The sequence below is a fragment of the Saimiri boliviensis genome, chromosome 1, assembly GCF_048565385.1.
Source record: "Saimiri boliviensis isolate mSaiBol1 chromosome 1, mSaiBol1.pri, whole genome shotgun sequence".
Classification (NCBI taxonomy): Eukaryota; Metazoa; Chordata; class Mammalia; order Primates; family Cebidae; genus Saimiri; species Saimiri boliviensis.
Window position 1 is genome coordinate 260,742,836 of NC_133449.1, and position 22,912 is coordinate 260,765,747.

At 39.9% G+C, this 22,912-nt stretch overlaps 1 protein-coding gene across 3 annotated transcripts in view; it reads left to right on the plus strand.

Moving 5' to 3' along the window:
• Window positions 1-2,830: 2,830 nt before the first annotated feature.
• Window positions 2,831-22,912, plus strand: part of OXCT1 (3-oxoacid CoA-transferase 1) — a 131,529-nt gene continuing 111,447 nt past the window's right edge. The window contains exons 1-5 of one of the 3 annotated variants that reach the window (XM_074386264.1): window positions 2,831-3,215; window positions 10,151-10,259; window positions 11,909-11,999; window positions 17,600-17,735; window positions 20,915-21,064. In XM_074386264.1, the coding sequence (XP_074242365.1) occupies window positions 3,138-3,215; window positions 10,151-10,259; window positions 11,909-11,999; window positions 17,600-17,735; window positions 20,915-21,064 (564 nt within the window). In that variant the 5' untranslated portion in view covers window positions 2,831-3,137. Of the gene's footprint in view, window positions 3,216-3,612; window positions 3,900-10,148; window positions 10,260-11,908; window positions 12,000-17,599; window positions 17,736-20,914; window positions 21,065-22,912 lie in introns of those variants that run through there. The other 2 variants (XM_003925893.4, XM_074386277.1) reach the window with 2 other exon arrangements.

Genomic DNA, 22,912 nt, shown 5'->3' on the forward strand with positions numbered 1-22,912 from the left:
GTCAACATTTAAAAAACAAGTCTTCAGATGCCCCTGATTATCATCCTGGAGGAGTACACCATCAACTGTAAGGACAAGATGTTCTATCTTTCACTCATGAGTGATGCTGTTGCATCTCATTTTAGGATATTTAAAATGAAACTCCTTAAAACAGAGAACAATTTACAATCGAATACACTCAGACACAGTACCTGCATTTATCTGATAAAATGATGCCACACAGTCATGCCTTGCATAATGACAAAGACAGGTCCTGAGAAATGAGACATTAGGCTATTTTGTCATTGTGCAAATATCGTAGAATATACTGACATAAACCTGGATGGTCTAACCTACTAGGCACCTAGGCTATATGCTATGCTTGTGCTCCTAGGCTACAAAGTTGTACAGCATGTTACTGTACTAAATACTGTAGGCAATTGTAACACAATGGTAAATATTTGTGCATTTAAACTTTTTTTTTTTTTTTTTTTTTTTTGAGACTGGGTCTTGCTTTGGTGTGTAGAGGAGCAATGTTAGCTCACTGCAATCTCTGCCTCCCCGACTCAAGCAATCCTCCTGCCTCAGACCCCACTGCCCACCCCACCCCTACCCCAGTAGCTGGGACTACAGGTCCCTCCAACATACCCCACTATTTTTTTTTTTTTTTTTGGTAGAGATGTTTTTTTTCCCATGTTGCCCAGGCTGGTCTCAAACTCCTGGGCTCAAGCAATCCACTTGCCTTGGCCACCCAAAGTGATGGGATTACAGGCGTGAGCCACTGCACCTACCTAAACATTTCTAAACATAAAAAAGCTACAGTAAAATATGTTATGATAATCTCATGGGACCACCATCATATATGCTGTCCATTGTTGACCAAAATGTTATGTGGCACATGACTCTGTACATGTACACACACACCCACACCCACACATACACATATGTATCATAACATAATACGAAAACAAAACAAAACAACAAAAAAAAAAACTTTCTTCATTGCCTGCCTGGAATCAGACCACTTGTTTAAAGGTTTTGAATCCAATTCTCCCGGTTTTTAAAAGTGTGGAAGTTAAACTCTGCAAGATTCCACAAACAAAAGTTTCTAGAATTTGCCAGAAACTGCCCTTCAAAGCAAGTGGACAATATCTTTCCTAGTTCAGAAAAGTTCATATATTTAAAAGAAGTAACATTTTACACACCAATTAAAATTGAAATGCCTTTGTGTAACTAAAAGGGAAGTCAACATGTAAGAACTTCTTTCTGTAATTTGTAATTCAGTTTATTCTAGTCTAGGAGTCTCACACATTATTTAAAAAGTATAAAATGAAGTCACAGCCACCAAAAATATAGTACAGTGTGTTTTGACCATACAGTAATGAAGTTGATTTTTAGTCACAGAGCATACACATTTAAAATGTGTCTTCCTCAGCCAAGAGCAACAAAGTGAGACCAGCCAAGATCAGTCATATGACGACCGACAAAGTTGCCAGTGGAGTTTTTCCATTTCATGTGCTCTGTGGAAGGGCAAAAGTGGAAAACCAGACCCAATTGGAATGGGCAAAAGTGAAAAAGCAGACTCAATTGGAATCATAGGTTTTTTTTCCACATTTTATAAGTTAAAGGTCCAAAAGCTGCTATATTCTAAATTATCACTAGTTATGGGACTTTAGTTCTAGTACTCGAATTTCCTCTCAATCCGACTTCTTAAAATGTGTTGAAATATCAAGCATTACTAAATTAATTTCTCCAATGTAATTGAATAGTCTAACTTGGCATCTTATTCCTTAACTGATTTTGACTAAAATCATAATATTTACAGGGGGAAAAAAGTTCAGAGTTAAAAGAATACCATGAAAAGGTAAATGCTTTTATGGACAAACTTTGAACTGGATCTTCACTATTCATTACCTTAGGGTATTTGCTAAGGAAGGTAAGATCTCATTTAATTTTTTATGTTTTGCTTTGGTTCAAAAGTAATGTCACATTCTCACAACTTAGGCCTTAATAAAACAAAACGTTATTGAGCGTCCATGTGGTCTTTCCCTTCTGCCAAGTGCAAAGACAGTTCTGGAGAAATCCGACTTGGCTCATGTCCTCAAGGAGTTGGTCAAAAGGTAAGTCTTGGAGAATATGTAGGTGTCATGTCAATGAACTGCTACAACTCGAATAAACTTGTAATAATGCCTAACATTTATTCACTCCTCATAATACGGCCAGAAATTTTGCATGAATTAACTCATAGAAACGTTATGACGCTGTATTACAAGCAGTCCTAATTAGCAGATGAGGACACTGAGGCTTAGGGAAGTTATCTAACTTTCCCAAGCTTAAAGCAATATCCTGCCTTTACGGTTTCATCTTCTTAGTAATCTCTGGGGTTGCTGGGACTCCAGTGAGAGAAAGAGCCTAAAATTCGCAAACTTGGACGATGGGGAAGAAAAGGTGTGCTAAACTCTGGTCACAAAGGTCCATTCTTAATCTTCCTCTGCAAGCCTTGCTGCTCACACCTTACAGCCAACAGCACAGCAAACTTACTCCACCTAAGCCAAGGCCAGGTGTGGGGAGAAGGGGCTGAGAAATGTTAGAAATGTTAGAAATGTGAACGCAGTCCCGGCGGGAGAAGAGAAGGGGGTCTCGAGGGGTGCCCCTATGCAGCCCACACATGCCAGGCACTGACTTGGAAAAGCAAAAAGCTTCGTGGGACATTCTCCCGCGGCAGGAGGGCCCTGAACCCTATGCCAAGACTCATCCACAACCTAGGGGGAGGCGGCCACCCGCGCCCCACTGAAGCTAAAGGGGTGACTTAAGGGCTGCGGCGACAAGTGCACGTCAACACAGCTGCCTCGCACACGCCAAGACACCTGAGGCGCGGAGAGGAACTTCCCCGCGATCCGTCAGGGTGCGCAGAGCCTCTTCTCCCCGCCAGGGCCCCGCCCAGCCTCACTTATTTTAAAAGCAGCAGCCAGCAGCGCGCCCGCGGCGTGAGTCTCGCAAGCCCCGGAGGACGTCAGTGCAGCGCTGTCGAGCCTCCAGCCCGCCCCGCTTTCCTTCCCAGTGACTCGGCGGCGGCCAGGACAGCGCGCACCGGCCAGGACAGCGCGCACCGGCACTCCCACACGCGCTCCAGCCTCCTACTGCCTCCCGGGCCAAAGATGGCGGCTCTCAAACTCCTCTCCTCAGGGCTTCGTCTCTGCTCCTCAGCGCGTGGAACCGGAGGAGCCTGGTACAAGGTAACGTTCGGGTGAAGAGGCAGGCCACAGGCAGGAAGAACGCGGACCAAATCCGAGTGGTGCCCGCGTTTTCTCCTCGGCCCCTACCCGCCCTCTCCATCCTGGGATCTGGCATCCGTGGCGCGGTATCCTGGTCACGGACACGCGGCGACGCGTCCCTGGCCTCGCCCTCTCCGCGGATGATTGCCTTTGCTTGGTTCTGCAGTCGCTTCCCGGATGGAGCTAGACGCCGTAAAGAAGCGCGCGGAGAGGCTGAGAAGGGGCGGGAGGATTCCTCGCAGCGCTCAGGAGCCCTTCGGCGCTCGCCGGCGTCCCCAGGACGCGCGCCTGCGTTGCCCCCGCAGCCGCTAGACGTCGTGGCACCCGCGCTTGGAAAGGGACTCTGAGGGCCTGAACGGGGGGAAGAGGGCGCCAGCGTATGAAGGGGAAGGAGTGAGGCAACAGCGAGTGGGTTTGCGCCCCCAATGTGGGATCTCTAGGCAGAGGAGCCTCTGGAGAGCCAGAACCTGAGGCGGGGTTAGCCACGGCTCTGCTCAAGTTCACCGCCAAGGGGCTGGATGCCGGGTGCCGCGGATGTTGAATGCCGCTCCCCATCCTCTCCTCTCTTCCCCTATTTGGCTCTACTGCCCGGCAGACTGCAGCGCTCTCCAGGGCGACCTGTCGGCCTAGCTGGGAAACCATTCGAGATGTGTCCGTGGCTCACGCGTGGTCTGCAGGGGCGTACAAACCTTTCTCTCGAGGCCAGGTTAGGGGCTTTCGCTTTCGAGAGCCCTTTGAAATCCTTTTTGCGCCCCACTGCCAATTCACCCCCACAGTGGACTGCCTTGTGGTTTTTCCCTATGCACTGTCCTCTGTTGTGAGCCCACCCCTGTCTGGAGCCTTAGGAGCCCAGAGCGCCAGGTCCAGGAGGTGGCTTTACCCCGGCCACCTCAATCGCAGAAGTCTCTTCCTTGGTATTGAATAATAGGTCTGAGCTTGACAGCGTGCCATGCACACGGTGCTTATTCTTGAAACTTGCCTGCCCGGCCCCATTGCTCTTCTTTCCTGTATCCAATCCCTGATCGCTGAGAACACAGAGGAGCTACTGAGTTCTTTCGGCAGGTGCTAGGGAATGATTCAGAACTGGACCCTTTTACTCTTAAATGCCTCTTAAGAAGCATTTTGATAACTGCAGATAGACTTGGATATATAAAGCATTATTAAAAGGGAACTTGACCTTCAGTGAGATTGCAGCTGTGCTTAAGTTAATGCGAACCAGAGCACCGCGATACCCTTGGGCCGAGGTCAGTAACCTTCCTTCTTTTGACAGTTACTTATTTGCCCAGCTGTAATTTACTCACTTCGAGTCTTTCCCACCTTGAGTATATCATTAAACCATCTCCAAAGCTCAGCAAACCTCTGCTTAGAGGGATGAGTGCAAAGGAGGTGTTCTGCTGTATCTCATTAAAAGTTCATTCAGAGTTCAAACTTACTCCTGTCAGGCTTGATTATCATGGGTCTAACTCCTGCCTCCCACTGTTCCCCTAGCTTATAGCTCTTAGTGCCCTTTTGTTTAGCACTTTAAATGCTCACCCGCTCCTTCTGTGGAACTGTACCACTTATCCTCTTGTTTAACTTTTCAGATGTGTATATTGTCTCCTCAACCAGATGACAGTTCCCTGATGGCAGAACTACATTGTATGCCTTACACTCAGTCTCCCTCAACAAACACACTACTCTGCATAGATGAGATATTCTACACATGTTTAACAAATGGATGAGAGAACCCTGCAGGCAAACAAGTAGAAACCTTGAGTTTTTCCACTAAACATAGCTAACAGCTAAAATGAGATGTTTTCTTAAATGTTTAAAATTTTTATGATGGGCAAGCCCAATGTCTCTCAGACCTGACAGTGCATCAGCATTACCTGGAGATTTTCTGAAACAGATTGCTGTACCCACACCCAGAGTTTCTAATTTAGTGAGTCCTGGGTGGGGCCCTATAATTTGCATTAACAAGTTCCAAGTGATATTGATGCTGCTGGTCTGTGGACTGAGTGCCCCTTTTGGAGTTATCTGGTGTGGACTTAGGTGAGAATAGGCTATTGGAAGGTATCTTTTTGCTTCATTATTACTATGGGACATTGGGGGAGCATTTAATACTCTTTTCACTATAGAAAGTTATTAGCTGGAAAAAATTATAAGAGAACCACTAATATTTGACTCACCTATCATCCTTGAAACTGTCTTTTCCCAAATCTCTTTCTAACCCAGACTCTCCTGAGCTGCGGTCCTTCTGATGCAACTGGTCAACTTCACTTGGATGTCAGTCGGTGCTTATAGCTCTTTCTGATCCAAAGCAATCAGCTGTAAGGTAGCTTTCTTCTTCCTTGTTTTGTTCTTTTTGCACTGTGGTTCACAGCATCAGTATCCATCCAGTGTATATGCTGGAAATCATGGAACCATCTTCTCTTCTCCTTGCTACAATTCCAATTGATCACCAAGTGTCATATGTGTACCTTTTTCAGAGTGTTCCTCATTGCTGTCCCTGGCATTCTTTCTCAGCAACTGTTTCTTCCTTATAGCTCCCCAGCTAAATACTATGATTGTGTTTAAATTTTTGTAATTATTTAATGACTACTACCTTTGCTAGTTTGTAAGTTTCATCATAGCAGGGACTATGCCTGTATTTTATTTTTAATATTTATTTTAGCTTTTTAGCCCCAATATTTTGTACAGTTGGGTGAAGGAAAGAATGAGCTTCCCTACTACTTTCTTAATTCAGGCTTCCTTTGAGTTATGACATCTGTTTCAAAAGCTTTGTTTTTCCTTCCTCATTGAACAATCAAGTCACAAATAACCACTAAAGAACTTAATCATGTAACCAAATAAAACCGGTTCCCCCAAAACCTATGGAAATAAAAAAATTTTTAAAAAAACAAAAAAACTCTGCAGTGTAGTCTGTAAGGCCTTTTCAAACTGCCTCAGTCTGCCTCTCTGGCTTGATCTTTATGAACCTCTCTCCCTGAGACCTTATCCTGCACATCTGTGACCACACAGAGACTTTTCATATTGCTGTACTCTTACTCATGTGGCTTTCTTATTTGGAATCCATGTCTTGACAAGTATTTAACACCTGACAAATTGGGATTTTCTAGTCCACCAGGTAGAATGAATTACTCCTTCATCTGTGCTCCTGTGGAGCACTGAGTAACCCTCCAACATTGGAGAATAACATGTATGTTCCCTCAATAACAATGCATACCACCGCTGTAGAGAATGGCCTAGTGTTGTAACTCCCTGTGGGCTTCTTGAAATTTATTCTTGTCACATGTGTATAATTGGCAGTGTTTAGTTCAAGGTGAACATTCCACCTTTGGTAGATACTGGTCGACTGCTGTACAGCTAAAGTGTTTTGACACGTATCACCGCCTCTTGGTCTGCTGATCTGCAGGTCTGTAAGTGAGTGTATTCACCCTCATGTTACTGCCTTTTCTTTCTAATGTGTATCTCTTCACTTCTCTCCATATAACCTCTCCACACATTTACTTCTCAAACTCTGATACTGACTTGTACAATATCAGCCTTTCTTTGTCATTTATTTAACTGGCAGGTGACAAAATATCACCTCATGTTAAAGTAATCTTAAAGCTAAGACCTGTGTTTTTTAAAACCTTTGACAAAGATCACCTGGGTTAATTTGCTACAGTACAAATTGTGTTTAAAAACATTCTTTGTAAAATCAGTGGCATGTGTGTTTAGGGTAGAGTAAGGTGGTTAAAAATTAAAACTAAACTCCAGTAGATGGTAGGTTAATCTTACTGCCCTGGTGGAGAATGAAGAAAAGTTTGCATTTTCCAAAGGAAAATCTAACATCCCCTGGGCATCTTCTATAGTCCAGGCACAGGGCTTCTGGGCATAACATTTGATCTTTACCACATCTCTAGAAAACAATTATCATCTTATTGTAAACTTAAAATACCCTCTCCTTCCATGAAAAAGAGTTGCAGTGATTAAGTAATTTTCCTAGCTTCATACAACTGTGGCAGAATTGGAATTTGAAGGAAGGGTATTTTTGATCCCAAGAGCATGATGTATTATGCCACACAATCTCTCAAACTAGATGTTAGGGTTTCTTAGGACAGAATCTGTTGTAGTACAAGTTGACTTCTCAGTAAATAGATGTCAAATGTCAACAAATATTGTTAAATGAATATATGAATAATGAAAAAAACAAACTTGAGTACCTGCAAGTTCTTCATTGTCCTGAGCCCTTCTCACATTACCTGGAAAACATGGTCACTTTATGCTTTTAACTTTTGATTATCTGGATAATATCGTTTCTAAAATACTTTTGAGGTATTTTTTTTGCAGGGAGTGTGGCAAGCTCCTTGGTAATTTCTGACTGTAATGAAAACTGTCAGATGAAACAAAAGAATAGAGTTCTTGACAAGCCTGTGGTTATATGCTTTTATTTTTCTTTAGGGGCAGGGGAGAGATGGTAATGGTTAACGGGTACCAAAAAATAGAAAGAATGAAAAAGACCTACTGTTTGATAGCACAACAGGGTTACTATAGTCAATAACAACTTAACTGTACATTTTAAAATAACTTCAAGTGTATTTATATTGTAATCCAAAGGATAAATGCTTGAGGGGTGGATACCTGAATCTGAAAAGACTCTGTAGGTGTGTAGGGAAAATAAGTTTTCTTCCAACTTCCTCTCTATGTGGGATTTGTGTTTCTTAGCATATTAAAATAGCTAAGGGTGATCTTAACACACAGACTGTTGAGGTGTGGATGAACTCTTTAATTTTCTTCCCCTTCCAGCTATAAGGGCCTCACTCTTCACTTTTGGGTGGAGATAATGACAGCAGAGTTATACAGGAAGAAAGAACACTCACAAAGATTTGTTGTATATCAGTAAAAGAGAAGTAGAGTAGGAGAGCTTTGAAAAAACATGGAGAGAAGAACATTGTAGTAGAAAGACCCTGAGGTAGAAGGCCAAAACCATGGATTTGGTCTTGCTTCAACGGAGTTTTTGGTAAATTACAAGATCCTTCTAAGCTTCAAAAGCTTGACCTGTGGAATGAATTGGTTGAATTAGATATCTGCTTTTTTAAGTGTCTCTAGGAGATATCCTTAACTTTATCTTATGAGCCTTATAAACCTCCTGTTGGCCTGTTTATTCAGGCTATCACACCTGTAATTTCCAATGTATTAAAAATTTATGTTTAAAACCAAAGCAGAATGATACTTGAGGATAGGAAAAAGAGAACACTATGGCTCAAGCCCTTTCTATCTCTGCCTAGACTTACTTCTCAGGATTTGGGCAGTGTGCTGACTTATTTTTAGAGGAAGAAAAGATTGATAGACATTTATGCTGTCACCTTGACCACCTCAGGTTGTGTCTGTCTTGGAGACTGTTAGGCAGTAGGTGTGAGCTCACAATTGGCTTGTTAAGGTGACAGTATACCAGGATTCAGATGTTCTTTCTTTTTAGGATGACTGTATAATGAGAATAAAGGAGAGCTGATATTGAATATGAATGATTGCTACAGAATCTGCTTTCTCATTTTCTTTTGTGCATATTGTGGATGAAGTAGTGGAAAGGGAAAAGTTTACAACTGACTGTTCATGAATATTCACAGTGACTCATTTGGGACCAAATAGTACACTGTGGTAAGGCTAGGCTTACCTACCTTGTAGATAATGGCTTGTTCCTTTTCTGTAGCCTCCATAAACCTTCAGCCCCATAGGAAGATGGGTTGTTTTGTAAGCTGTTCTTGTCCTTTTAGGAGACATTCTCTGACATTTAAGATAGAACCTGGGGCCCAGTTCTGTAGGTATGTGTTTTTTTTTTAGATAGCAGTGCTCATGTCTTAATACTTAGCTATGTTGGAATAAATAGGACAGGACTTGGCACATGGCAGGTTTACAGTAAATACATGTTGATGAATGGAAGATTGGGTTACCAGAAACTGATGCTTGATGACACCATTGCTGTGAATTTGAATTCCAGTATATGGACTTCTTTTCTTTCTACTTTCCTTCTTTTGTGTTGCCACAAATGACAGAGTTAGTGCTTTCCCTTATGTAATAGAGGACATCTGTTACAAGGGGACTTCAGTAATAATTTGTGGATAAAATATCCATCTTACTTTTAAGTATGAGTCACGTAAAGTGCCAGGCTTTTAAAGAGGGGGATAGTGTCATAGACATAAAGAGTGAAATGGTGGTTACAGAGGCTGGGGGTGAGGTGTGGTGAGATACTGGTCAAAGGATATGTAATTTTACCTAGGAGAAATAAATTCAAGAGATCTGTTGAACACTATCATGACTATAGTTAATAACATATTGTAGACTGGAAAATTGCTTAGAGATTTTTAAGTGTTTTTACCATGAAAAAAGTCTGTGTGCTTATAGTTTGACTTAGCCATTTGACAATTGTATATAGTATCCTCCCTTCTTTGAGGGAAATATGTTCCAAAACCCCAGTGGATGCCTGAATTGTGGATAGTACCAAACCCTATCTATGCTGTTATTTCCTACATATCTCTGTGGTTCATTTTAATGTACAAATTAGACTATGAGACATTAATCACAATAACTAATAGAACAATTATAATAATATACAGTAATAAAAGTTATGAGTGTGTTCCCTCTCTCAAATCTTATTGTAGTGTACTTACCTGAGGTAAGATAGACCTCAGAAAGGGAAACTGTGGATAAAGGGGGACTACTGTACATATTAAAACACCATGAATGCCATAAATCTATACATTTATTACTTGTATAAATATATACATTTATATACAATTATTACCTGGCAATTAAAAACATGTATATATAAAGGCGATAATGAAATTATCATTTGTCTGTCAAATAATTGCTACACACACAAAGTAAAGCTGTATCTCCAAATGATAATCAAAATTTTTTTTTAAATATTTCAGGGATGTGTTTACTCCTTTTCCACTAGTGCTCATTGCCATACTAAGTTTTATACAGATCCAGTGGAAGCTGTAAAAGACATCCCTGATGGTGCAACCATTCTGGTTGGTGGTGAGTAATAATACTGTTTTACAGTAATGTCCTTATGTTTTTAAATGAAGCAGGCAAATCACAATGACAAAGATGTATAGATTAGAAATGATAATTATTTTATTATGCATTATTTATTTTACATATTACAGTGTCATCTATTTTATCAGTGTCTCCTTCCTAAAAGTTTAGCAAGGTTTAGCATTTTTTACTTTCCGTCAGTGTGTGTGTGTGTGTTTCTATTTTGAAAAAATGAAGCTTCAAAGTAGGCTTGTTTCATTAATACTTTTGAAAAAATTCCTAGATACTTGGAAACTTTTTAACTTAAAATGTTTACATTGATCTCATAAGCTTATACCTAGCCACTTCTGTTATTGTTCCTTATTTTGAGAAAGAGAGCCCGTAGACATAGGCATCTGTATTGACCTCTTCCACCGCCAGTTCTATTGCTGTTTCTTGTTTGGATTATCATTTATTATTTATTGATTTATTCTTTAGAGAGGGAGTCTCACTTTGTCGCCCAAGCTGGAGTGCAGTGATGCAATCTCCATTTACTGCAACCTCTGCCTCCTGGGTTCAAGCGATTCTCCTGCCTTAGCCCCCTGAGTAGCTAGGATTACAGGCACCCACCACCATTCCTGGCTAATTTTTGTAATTTTAGTAGAGATGGGATTTCACTGTGTTAGCCAGTATGGTATCAAACTCCTGACCTCAAGTGATCCTCCCACCTTGGCCTCCCAAAGTGCTGAGATTACAGGCGTCAGCCACCTGAGCCCAGACTGGAATGGCTTTTAGATCCACTGACTCACACTCATTACCTTGCTGCTTGATTCTTGTAAATAATATCAAGAATTATTTTTAGGATTTATCTCCACTAATTCAAGTAAGTCATTGAATGTTCATACAGTCAATACAATTTAAATCATCATGGAAAATGTAAAGAAATGACACTTTGGGGCTGGGCGCAGTGGCTCACGCCTGTAATCCCAACACTTTGGGAGGCCGAGGCGGGTGGATCACGAGATCAAGAGATCGAGACCATCCTGGCCAACAAAGTGAAACCCCGTCTCTACTAAAAATACAAAAATTAGCTGGGTGTGGTGGCGGACGCCTGTAGTCTCAGCTACTCGGGAGGCTGAAGCAGGAGAATTCCTTGAACCCAGGAGGCAGATGTTGCAGTGAGCCAAGATCGTGCCACTGCACTTCAGCCTGGCGCCTGGGGAGGGAGCGAGACTCTCTCTCAAAAAAATAAAAATAAATAAATAAAAAATAAAAAGAGAAATGACAGTTTGGGGCTTAAGCTTCCAATTCTGCAAAATCTACTCAGACATATAAACATGCTTGAAAGAATTACAGAAAAACTGATTTACAAAGCAGGACAATAGATGTATAGTTAAGTGCTAAGCAATGTGTAGCCATATAAACTGGTTGCATTTGGCCTTATACTTATGGTTCAAAGAGTGGGCAGTGATGTGTGATATAATGGTGCAAAACATTTGGATACAGACATATGATCATTTATTGAGCTGCTGAGATAATATCTGTGTATTTTGCTTAGTAGATCTAATAATGTGCTTTGGTTTTTTTCCCTCTTAAAAAGAATAGCACACACTTCTGAAAAAAAATGATTAACCCCTTCACAAATTGTTTATTTTTTGGGCTTAATATAGGTTTTGGGCTATGTGGAATTCCAGAGAACCTTATAGATGCTTTACTTAAAACTGGAGTAAAAGGACTAACTGCAGTCAGCAACAATGCAGGGTAAGTGTGCATTTTCAAAACAATTGGCTGGAGGGAAATCCCAGTTTTCAATATTTAAGCAGAGTTTATCAATGAAATGAAGTTTTCTCCTATTCACATGAACAGTATTTCCAAGCATCAACATATAGTGTTGAACAAGGTCAAGAGCGGTGGTTACATTTATCTGAATATTTTTGGTATCAACCTTCATAAGTGAAGCAGACTTGCTTTATCTTACATAGTATAAAGATATAAATTAAGACTTTCTATCTTAATCTGATGTGCTTTTCATTTTCTAAACTTAAAGTATATTGAATTTGGAATATATATCTTCAAATTAAATCTTGCATTTTCAAATTTAAAGGTATTCCTTTATGTTATTTATTATAACAGATGATTATTTATAAAGCAAGATGGACATCAATTTGAAATCTGTTTGAAGTCCTTTATTTTAGCAGTGCCATCACTCTAGATCATATATAAAGGGATACCATTAATCATAAAAATATGGCTGCTCTTGGAAGATGGATATGCAGCCAGCACTTAAGATAGTAGGATTGCATATTATGGTGGTCAGAAATAAGCCATCATTTTAATAATGGCATGTACGTTAAGTTACATTCAGCTATATTAGGAAAAGCTATTTTTTTTTTAGATTTTTAAAATACATATGTTCACATACCATCTAGAGCATATCGTACTGCAGGATGTGTGTGTGTGTGTGTGTGTGTGTGTGTGTGTGTGTGTGTATATTTTTTAAAAATTGTACTTTAGGTTCTGGGGTACATGTACAGATCATGCAGGATTGTTGCATAGGTACACACATGGCAATGGCAATGTGGTTTGCTGCCTTCATCCCCCTGTCACCTACATCTGGCATTTCTCCCCATGTTATTTCTCCCCGATCTCCCCAACCCTCTGCTGTCCTTCCCTTGGCACCCCTACAACAGACCCCAGTGTGTGATGCTCCCTTCCCTCCCTGTGTCCATGTGTTCTCATTGTTCAATACCCACCTATGAGTGAGAACATGCGGTGTTTGATTTTCTGTTCTTGTGTCAGTTTGCTGAGAATGATGGTTTCCAGATTCATCCATGTCCCTACAAAGGACACAAAATCATCATTTTCTATGGGTGCATAGTATTCCATGGTGTATATGTGCCACAGTTTCCTTGTCCAGTCTATTGTCAATGGGCATTTGGGTTGGTTTCAGGTCTTGCTATTGTAAACAGTGCCACTATAAACATAAGTGTGCATGTGTCTTTATAATAGACTGATTTGTAAGCCTTTTGATATACACCCAGTAATGGGATTGCTGGGTCAAATGGAATTTCTATTTCTGGGGGTAGCTATGCTAGAATACTAGTCCAGAAACAAAGCAAAACCCATAATAAACAATGATTCCCAGAGCTAAAATAAATGAATAAAAAGAAGTAATCTTCAAATAGAACCAAGTTAAAATATGTAATGGATTGAAAAGCCAAAGAGTTCTAGAAGGGGGTAGTTAGAAAAATTCCCACATTAATAAGTGACCACCTATATTCTGGCTTTAGTATGGGCCTGCAGGAGTTTCAGGTACTTAAAACTACAGAAAGCAAAATGGACCATATCCACCTTCGTGGATTATTTCATTACGACTTTATTAGTCTGGGCTCCAGAGGATATCAAACGTAATTGAATTTCCTGAGTAGTTGACGAGTTTACCAAAGGGAGCCTTTTCAATGGAATGGTCAGGGCTGAGGGAAAACATGAGTAATAAAGAACCCTGGAGTTTGTAATGGAGACAGTAACCAGCCCCAGGTTTGAGGGAGTGAGGGGAGGGAGCTGTTACCAGGACCTGGAAGAAAGCTTTATGGAGGGAGTTATCCAATGGGCTGTAGCTTCTTAGAGAGGGAGCCAGAGGAATATAAATACCAATATTTTCCCCTCACCCCATCCTCCTGATGGTGCCTCCCATTGGAGGAACCTAGTCAGAGTGGCTGAACCCAATCAAAGGGATTTTTCAGAGTAAAATCAAGGGTCTCCAGAGTAACCTGCAAAGTACCATGTGATCAGATGCTCTTTGACATCCCCAACCTTACTCCACCCATTCTCCTTTTTGCTCACTTCTCTTCCTTTCCTGGCCTCACTATCCCTCCAGCATACCCACATATCCCACCTGGTGCCTTTACACTGGCCTTCCTTCTTCTCAAACTCTTCTTCCAGACATCTACATGGCTCTGCAGTGGAGTTGAATTTGTGGGAATAGAATTGTGGGGACCTAACCAGTTATTAGGAGTAAATTAAAAACTCAGAAGGCATTGTGTGCATTGAGAGTAATGAGGAGACAGCCCTAGAACAACAGAATCCTTAGGCATCTTGTGACCTCTAGTGGACACACATATTTGTAACTTGCAGGGAATTCTAGCTCAAAAGTACACTCTTGAAAATACTAGGTTACTTAGACATTAGTTTTCTTTTGAATCAAGTGAGAGTAAGTCATGCAGCTATTTCTTTTATACCCATGGTGGATGGGAAATCGTATTAGATTCAGTATTTGGAGCCTAGGGCTGCAAAACAAGTTGAGTAGGAGGTTCACAGTTATCTGTTACCTGGATACTCTGAGGTGTTTGTTGTGTCAGGAGTGCCTGGGGGAGGAAAGAGGTTTGGAAATAAAATTCAGAGAATTGGGAAGGAATCAGCTGAGCTGGATTGGTCACTTGTGGGTGTGAGGATTGAGGGTGGAGAGTGGAATGAAGTTGGGAGAAAAGGTGGTATAGGGAGAAGTGTCAGTGATTTGTCACATACTTAACACCTCTCCAGATCAAATAAGTGGGTGTCACTAGTGCTCCTTAATTTTCCCCAACCAACTTTTTCTATATTCCATCACCAAAGCCAGAATTCTGGAGTGAGTCTGCAGCTACATCAGGATGGGCAACAAGTCTTATGAATTATTCCCCCCAAGACCCTCTTGGATTCTCCCTTCTTCATTCCCATTCCCACTGCTTTAGTTCAGACTCTCATCATTGCTTGTTTGGGCTATTTTGAGTCTCTTCACTGATCTCCCTGCCTTTCATCTTTCAATCTTTCCAACTAATCATATTGTTACTTTTCCACTTAAAACTTTTTACAGGGCCTTCCTATTCTTCGAGGTGAAATCCCATAGGGCTGATCACAACCGGCCCTGCCTCCTGCCCCTCCTGCATGCTGTTGCTCTCAGTCCATATTCCAGGTGCACTCAACATGTGGTTTCTTGAGTTAATCTTTGCAAAGCTGTCTATCTGCCTATTTCTCTCCACACCTCTACCTCACAGTCTGCTCTCAAACTGTTTTCTTTTTTCTATGTCTATTCAAGTGCCGCCTCCTATAAGACTTTTTCTGCTCTCTTTCTCAACAGTTGGGTTATCCGTCTTCAGTGTTATCATACTTAGTGCATAATTGCCTTAGCATGTCTCTCCTTGTGTTGTAATTATAGGTTATGTGTTTATTTTCTCAGTTTCAAAGCTGCTGAGGACCAGGTCTTATTTATGGTTGTAGCCTCAGAGCCTGACACAGGGGTAGAATAAGCATTCAGTAAGGGAGTCTTAGATGAATGAACTGTGTAGATGACACAAGCTCTGTAGGGAAGGAACCATCTGAGCACTAAAAGAATTAGGAGGAAGAGATTGTAAATAAAGACTTCTGTTTCTGGGAAGCACTCTGGTCCTTGTCACTACGTTTCTATCTCAAAAGGCTTTATTGAAGCCTAGTATAGAGTAATACAGAAAAGTGAGCATCACATAAATACAGTTTGATGGAGTTTTACAAGCTGCACACCTATCTAATCAATGCCCAGAGAGATAAATGGAACATGACCAGAACCCCAGGAATCTCTTCCTGCTCCTTGCAGTCACTATGCTCTTCTCCCACTACCGATATTAATCATTAGCCTCACTTTTCATCCTCATAGATTTGTTTTGTCTGATTTTGAACATAATATTTGAACAAGATTAAAGGAATATTTCAGTATGTACTCTTGTGTCTGGCTTTAGCTCAACATTGTTCTGTGAGATTCAACCATTTTTGCTAATGGTTATGGATCAGTCATTCTCACTGCTATACCCCACTTCATTGTCTCGTGTGCTAAAATTATCTATTCTGCTGATTACATTTGGGAGGCTCCAATTTTGGCCTAATGAACAGTGCTGCTATGATTTTTCTTGTTCATGTGTTGCAGTGAACGTTAAGTATGCATTTCCTGTTGGTTATAGACCCAGAATGTAATTGCTGACCCATAGCATACAGATACATTCCGCATTAGTAGATACTAACAGGTTTTCCAAAGTGGATGTTTCCGTTTACATTCCCCTTGGCACATGTGAGAGTTCTGATCGTTTCATATCTTCATTGAAGCTTGATATTTTCTTTTTTTTAAGTCATCCCTTCATGTTTGTGGTGATGGCTCATCATGCTTTTTGCCGTGTGTTTTGCTATTAAAAATATTTCGGCATTAAAAAAAATTCATTCAAAAATATTTCAACATTAAAAGATATTTCACCATTAAAATATTTCACCATTAAAAAGTATTTCATCATTAAAACATTGTGCCATTGAAAAATATTTTGCCATTTAAAAAAGCTTAAGGTCAAGTATTCTTGTAAATGTTTTTATTTCTCTAGTTGGTTAAAATATTTCTGACTCTTGAATGGAAGCTGATCTTCAGTTTTTAAGGTGACTGAATGAAAAAATAATTCATTCAGTTATCTGTCTTGTTACATTGACTTGGCTTGAAATTCTAGGCATATTTTACTTTGAAAAATAACAGAAATAAAGAAAGGCATAAAGCTGGAGATCTTCACCCAATGAAAAAATAAAGTCAAGACTGTGTATACCATTTCTAAGAATAAATTGAGCTCCAGCTTTAAAATAATAAAGATATTAAACTATAGTATAGTATATATAATTTAACAGACACAGTATTATTGTTGCCACGTATGCTCTTCACTGGCTTGTGATTAATTTTCTGTTTTTTTTTTTTGGTTGTTTTTGTTAAGACTGTTCAAATGTGTAAATCTTCTTGAACAACATATTTATGATATAGGGAAAATGTTCATATTTATAATTTGGGTTCACATTTTAATGAGTATGTTAATCTCTCTTTTAAATATCAGAATGCCCCTCTCTCCTTTTTAAAAGAGAAAGAGCTTCTCCATCCAAATCTTCCCTTTGGGTCAGTATATTGCCACTGCATTTATGTATTCCTTCAAAGCATAGGACAAGAACCAGTTCATCTCTTTGCTTATCTTCTAACTCAGAATCACTCTGCAGCAGTGAAAATAACAAAAGGTGTGGGGTAAAACTGTAGGGTTGACATGAGTGTGAATATTGGCTGTCTGTCCCTTACTGCCCAAGATCTTGGTCTGTGCGCTCCCCAACTCCCCACCCCAAATCACTTAAAATTCTTGAGTTTTAGTTTCTTCAACTACAAAATAAATGGATAGCCACCTTGCAAGATTTTTGGTGTTATGGGAGACTGAGAATGTGGATTAAATGCCTATCAGACAGGATATATATTTTTTTTAATGAACAAAGTTTTATCTCTTTAAAAAGTTACAATAGTGTTCTATCAGATGCTCTTTGGTAAACTCCCCTCATTTTCTTTCTAGGGTTGACAACTTTGGTTTGGGCCTTTTGCTTCGGTCCAAGCAGATAAAACGCATGGTTTCTTCATATGTGGGAGAAAATGCAGAATTTGAACGACAATACTTATCTGGTGAATTGGAAGTGGAGCTGACACCACAGGTGAGAAGATTTGCTTTTCTTTTATAATCCTAACTTATTTTAAAAATTCCTTTCTTCTCCCTAGATATTTCTTTGTGCAAGAGAGGTAAGGCAGAGGGAATACTACTTTGCCAAACCAAGGAATTTTGCTCCTAAGTTACACCTGTTGATTGCTAGAGAATTAATATTTTCTTCCACTGTCTACTGAAAAAGGAGCTATTTCTAATAAAGATATCCAGGCTGCAAGATAAGATTTTAAATTTGGTACTGTAATGTGTATCATGCCAGAAGCATACAAAAGGATTTCTCACTCTGTCACCCAGGCTGGAGTGCAGTGGTGTGATCTTGGCTCACTGCAACCTCCACCTCCCGGGTCCAAGCAGTTCTCCTGCCTCAGCCTCCCAAGAAGCTGAGATTACAAGTATACTCCACCATTCCCAGCTACTTTTGTTTTCTGTAGTGTTAGGAGAGACAGGGTTTCACCATGTTGGCCAGGCTGGTCTTGAACTCCTGACTTCAAACGATCTGCCTGCCTTGACATCACAGGTATGAGTCACTGTGCCCTGCCAATTTCTGTGAATTTTAGAATTAGAATTCATGAGTGATCTGGTCTTGCTTAGACACATCAGAATGAAGCCCATGGAAGGTGCATCTACTACAGATGAGTAAGTGCTGGGATCAGAACCTAGATTTCCAGCAAACAGATGTTACTACAAAGCAAGCAGTTACTAAATTAATCTAGCAATTTTTCACTCATGTTTTTTATCATCTCTTAACTAATTGGAGTTATTCATAAAGAAAGGAAAACTTTTTGAAGCCTTTAAGTAAAACAAAGATCTGCAGTTTTCTCTTCTTTCATTTTTGACATGCTCTGCTCTCAGCTCTTGAACCAAGCCACTCCACTTTATTTTAGTCAACAGAAAATATTGCCACTGAATTTGCCAAGCAATAACATAATATAATAGATTGTTAATTAAATCATGGTATGTTTGTCTGGAAAGTACGCATAGGAAACTGTTCTGAGACTCATGTTTTGCAGTCACACCTTGTCACTCTATAATACTGTTACCTATATATACCATAGCATTGCACTGGAGTTGGTATTTATTCAGTTTTCGCAGTTTTTTGAAAAAACAGAAACAAACCAAAGATGTCTTAGTCTGCTAAGGCTGCTATAACAATATGTTGCAGATTGGTGGCTTAAACCAAGGTTTCTCACAGTTCTGAAGGCTTGGAAGTCCATGATCAAGGTGCTGGCTGCCAATTCAGGTCCTGGTGATGTCTCTCTCCTTGACTTGCAGATGGCCGACTTCTCACTGTTCTCCATGGCAGAGAGCATGCATGCGCATTCTTTGGGTGTTTCTTCTTGTAGAAGGCCTAGTCATACCAGATCAGGGCCCCACCTTCTCGACTTCCTTCAACCTTGATGACCTCCTTATTGGCCCTATTTCAATACAGTCACATTGGTGACTAGGAGTTCAACATGAATTTGGGGGAGAACATAGTTCAGTTCATAGCGGTGTTTTTCACATTGTAGGTTGAGATACAGTATTCTTTGGGTTTTGGAGCTATTGAAAATTAACATTTTGATTACCCTTGGTATCTTTTACATTACTTCTTATTTTGTCAGAAGGTATGTACATCGTTAATTTTTTTTTTTTTTTTTTTTACAGTTTTCTTCTTAGGCTAAGGGAGGTCAGTGTCTCCCTCTTCAGCTTAGTGGCCCGTTAGTAAACACTGGCTCTGGCAGTTTATTTTGCAGTCTGAAGGCCAGGGGGAGCAGAGTTGATGTTGGGGATCAGGACTTCTTTGGTGGGTGAGGGTAAGGAGCTGGTGGTACCTACAGAAGGCCTATCTGCAGAAATAGTCTACTTTCAGGCCCTTAACTGGTATGACGAGGAGAGTATTCAGGGAGGGTAATAAAAAATACTTTAAGGCAGGGGGTGGTGTTATGGTAATTTAGATGATTTAATTTTTCGTGAATGTTACTAACTTCACAATACAAGGTAGAGTCATCTCTTTCCATTGGCTAGATAATCAGTTATCTGGAAGATATTCGGTTATATCCCAAGTCTCACTTTCCCCAGAATATTCCACCTACTTGAATGACTCAGTGTCTCAAGTCCCAACTGTTAGTTTCTTCTTTGAGTTGAGAACTTAGAGTCTGGTTAAAGTAGAAAACAGTTTTTCAGGTTGGGACAATTTGAACACACCATTATTAATACCATGAGCCAATTCTTTTTTTTCTTAAAGAGACAGGTCTTATTGTGTTCCCCAGGCTGGTCTCAAATCCTGGCCTCAAGTGATCCTTCACTTCACAAAGCACTGGGATTTACAGGCATGAGCTATGGTGTCCAGCCCCAATTTTTAACTACTGACTAGCCAGTCCGTTTTCTAGTAAGACTGTGATGTAACAAGACTATAACAGTAGTCTTCAGTGTTAGGAAGGGCATCAAGGTTCAGGGCCAGAGTTGATTCCTTAGGGGAAACCTGGATAGAAAATCAGTTGAGGGTGAGAAAGCTAGGGAAACTCGTCTTGAAATCGCTGGTACCTAGGAAGAAGAGTCACCCATGAGAAAGACAATGAACAAAAGAACATATAAAGAAATTTTGCTTGCAGCTATTTCTGCCCTAAAACAATTTGATGTACTCTTGATTTTTAAAAACCAACTTACCAGTATGCTGTATTTTTCACTTTTTGTTTTTTTTCTTAGCTAATTTGTAGATAAAAATATTTATGAAAATGGTTTAAAGTAAACTCTAAATTTTAAACATTTTACATTATTAACAAATAAAATTTAGGCCCTAACTACACAGAACATGAAATAAAACAAAATTTAATTATATTACTGACTGTGTATAACTAAGGTTTCATAATTCAGATTTTAAAATTGACTTAGAATATCAAAAATAGACACATTTAAAATATGTCAAGAGATCATTGGGAGATATGGAAGCTGAAAACATGAGTATACAAATAAGCAGTTGCATTTTTGAATGTGGATTTAGAATGGATCTAGGGGGCAGTAATTTCTTAAAATTGATCTTCTAGCATACAATATTAGTGAAATACTCATGCTAATATACAATGCTAGCTACTTTTTAGACTTATAAGAGAGTAGGAACCATGTCTAAATGTTTGTGTCCACATATAGAAGTGGGCTTAGTGAACTTATAGGGTGTTGGTTGCTCACTTGTAGGGCACACTTGCAGAGAGGATCCGTGCAGGTGGGGCTGGAGTTCCTGCATTTTATACCCCCACAGGGTATGGGACCTTGGTACAAGAAGGAGGATCGCCCATCAAATACAACAAAGATGGCAGTGTTGCCATTGCCAGTAAGCCAAGAGAGGTAAGAAACACTCCCATCCAGATAACACTGGGATCCTTCTTTCCATGTGGGATTCTGGGCAAACACATTGTGCAAATAAGTGTAAAAGAACCTCTGTATGAGAAAAAGCACTCATTCCTTTTCATAAATAGGCAAAATTTCTAGATAAATCTAGGCATCCACTAGCATTTAAATCACATAGAGAAACTCGAATAAATAAGGAAAAAAAGGTGTAATCCACATATGATGTACTAGACAAGGTTAGTTACTTGAACTGATTTTATGATAGGTTTTAACAAATTGAGAAACACAATCGCTGATTATGCTTCTATGGAAAATAGAGTACTTGTGATATGCATGCTAGCAAACTTTTTGTGCCCTGGCCCTTCCTAAAGTGACTGTAGGAAGGAAAAAAAACAAGGGAATTGTATGTTTGTCTGAAACCTTGAAAAGGAACTGTTATGATGGAATGGAGAGTTCATAGGATCACTTTTTGTTTTGTATCTTGGACACATTTGAGCTTTTGATGGAATAACCTACTTCTGTTTAAAGTGCTGAGTAGGATGGGGTACATTTATCATAGGAAACATCACTTAACATATTATAGAAGAGTAGAACTTCAGATAAAGGTATTTGAGATGCTCAGATTTGAGATATTTTCAAAAATTACACTGGCCAGTATTTCATTATGGTATTTTTTAGTATCTTTCCATTCTCTTTTCCAGATGGCCCAAGAGAGTTAACACAGGTTGCAGAAATGCAGTACTTAATCTCTGGGGAAGTGAACATAGTAAATCAAGGGATCTCTGATCACTTTTCTGCATATGGGGATGCTGGCTCTGCCCCTCTCATTTTGAGGAAGATGGGAGGTCATTGAACATGTCCTTTGCTGTTCAGTGTTGGTCTCCTGTCACATCTTCCATCTAGAGCTTTGTCTTTCTGTTAAGAGTGATCTATGTGGATTCAAAGCTTTTATTAATGTGTTTCTTATGTTATCTTTTTCCTTTACTGCCTAACTAAGTTAAAAAAGCCTTTTGACAAAGTGAAAGACAGGAGCTAAATGAATAAAATGAATTGTAATAGTATGTCATAAAGGTTCTCAAAAAACTTGCAATAAATACTTTGATAGCTTGCTAGAAGTTGTAGAATTAATTCACCTGGGGAAACTATGAGACTAGAATATTTCTTGGGTTCACTTCTGCCTGGAGTCAGGTGCCTCAAATTAGTTGTTTTGTAATTTGTCTGAATTCCCTAGGAATATGACAAATACTTTATTAATTCTTAGCACTTTTAAATTTTTTTACTTATAGTTGGAGGAAGTAAGTTAATTTCTAAATTAATGATATTTACTGAAGTCTTACTCTTTGCCAGTCCCTGGTCTAAGCACTGTGCTAAAATGATCTAGATCAAGTCCTCCTACTAGTGGAGGGATTGACAGTGAATGAATAAATACATAATGTCTATAGTAGAAGTACTATCAAGACAAATCAAGTAGGTCAAGAGCAAAGAGAATTATCATTGGCCAGGAAACTGTTTATATTCCAGATTGGTGGCCAGGGAGAGCTTCTTAAGGGAGGTGATACTTGGTAGAGACCTGAATAAGGTAGGAGAAAGAGGCAAGTGGAGATGAGAGGGTTCGTGCTCTATTCAAAAGGAAGAGTAAGTATACAGTGCAGAGATAGCTACAGGCTTACCATGTTTCAGAAGCAGGAGGTGGTAAGACTGGAACAACACATAAGGCAGAGAGTGGTATGGATGGAGAATGAAGAGAGGCAACAGCCAAATTCATGCAAAGTTTGGATTTTACTGAACATAGTGGGAAGGCCATGGAGTTTAGAACAGGGGTGAGAGTGATGTAATTTGAGTTGT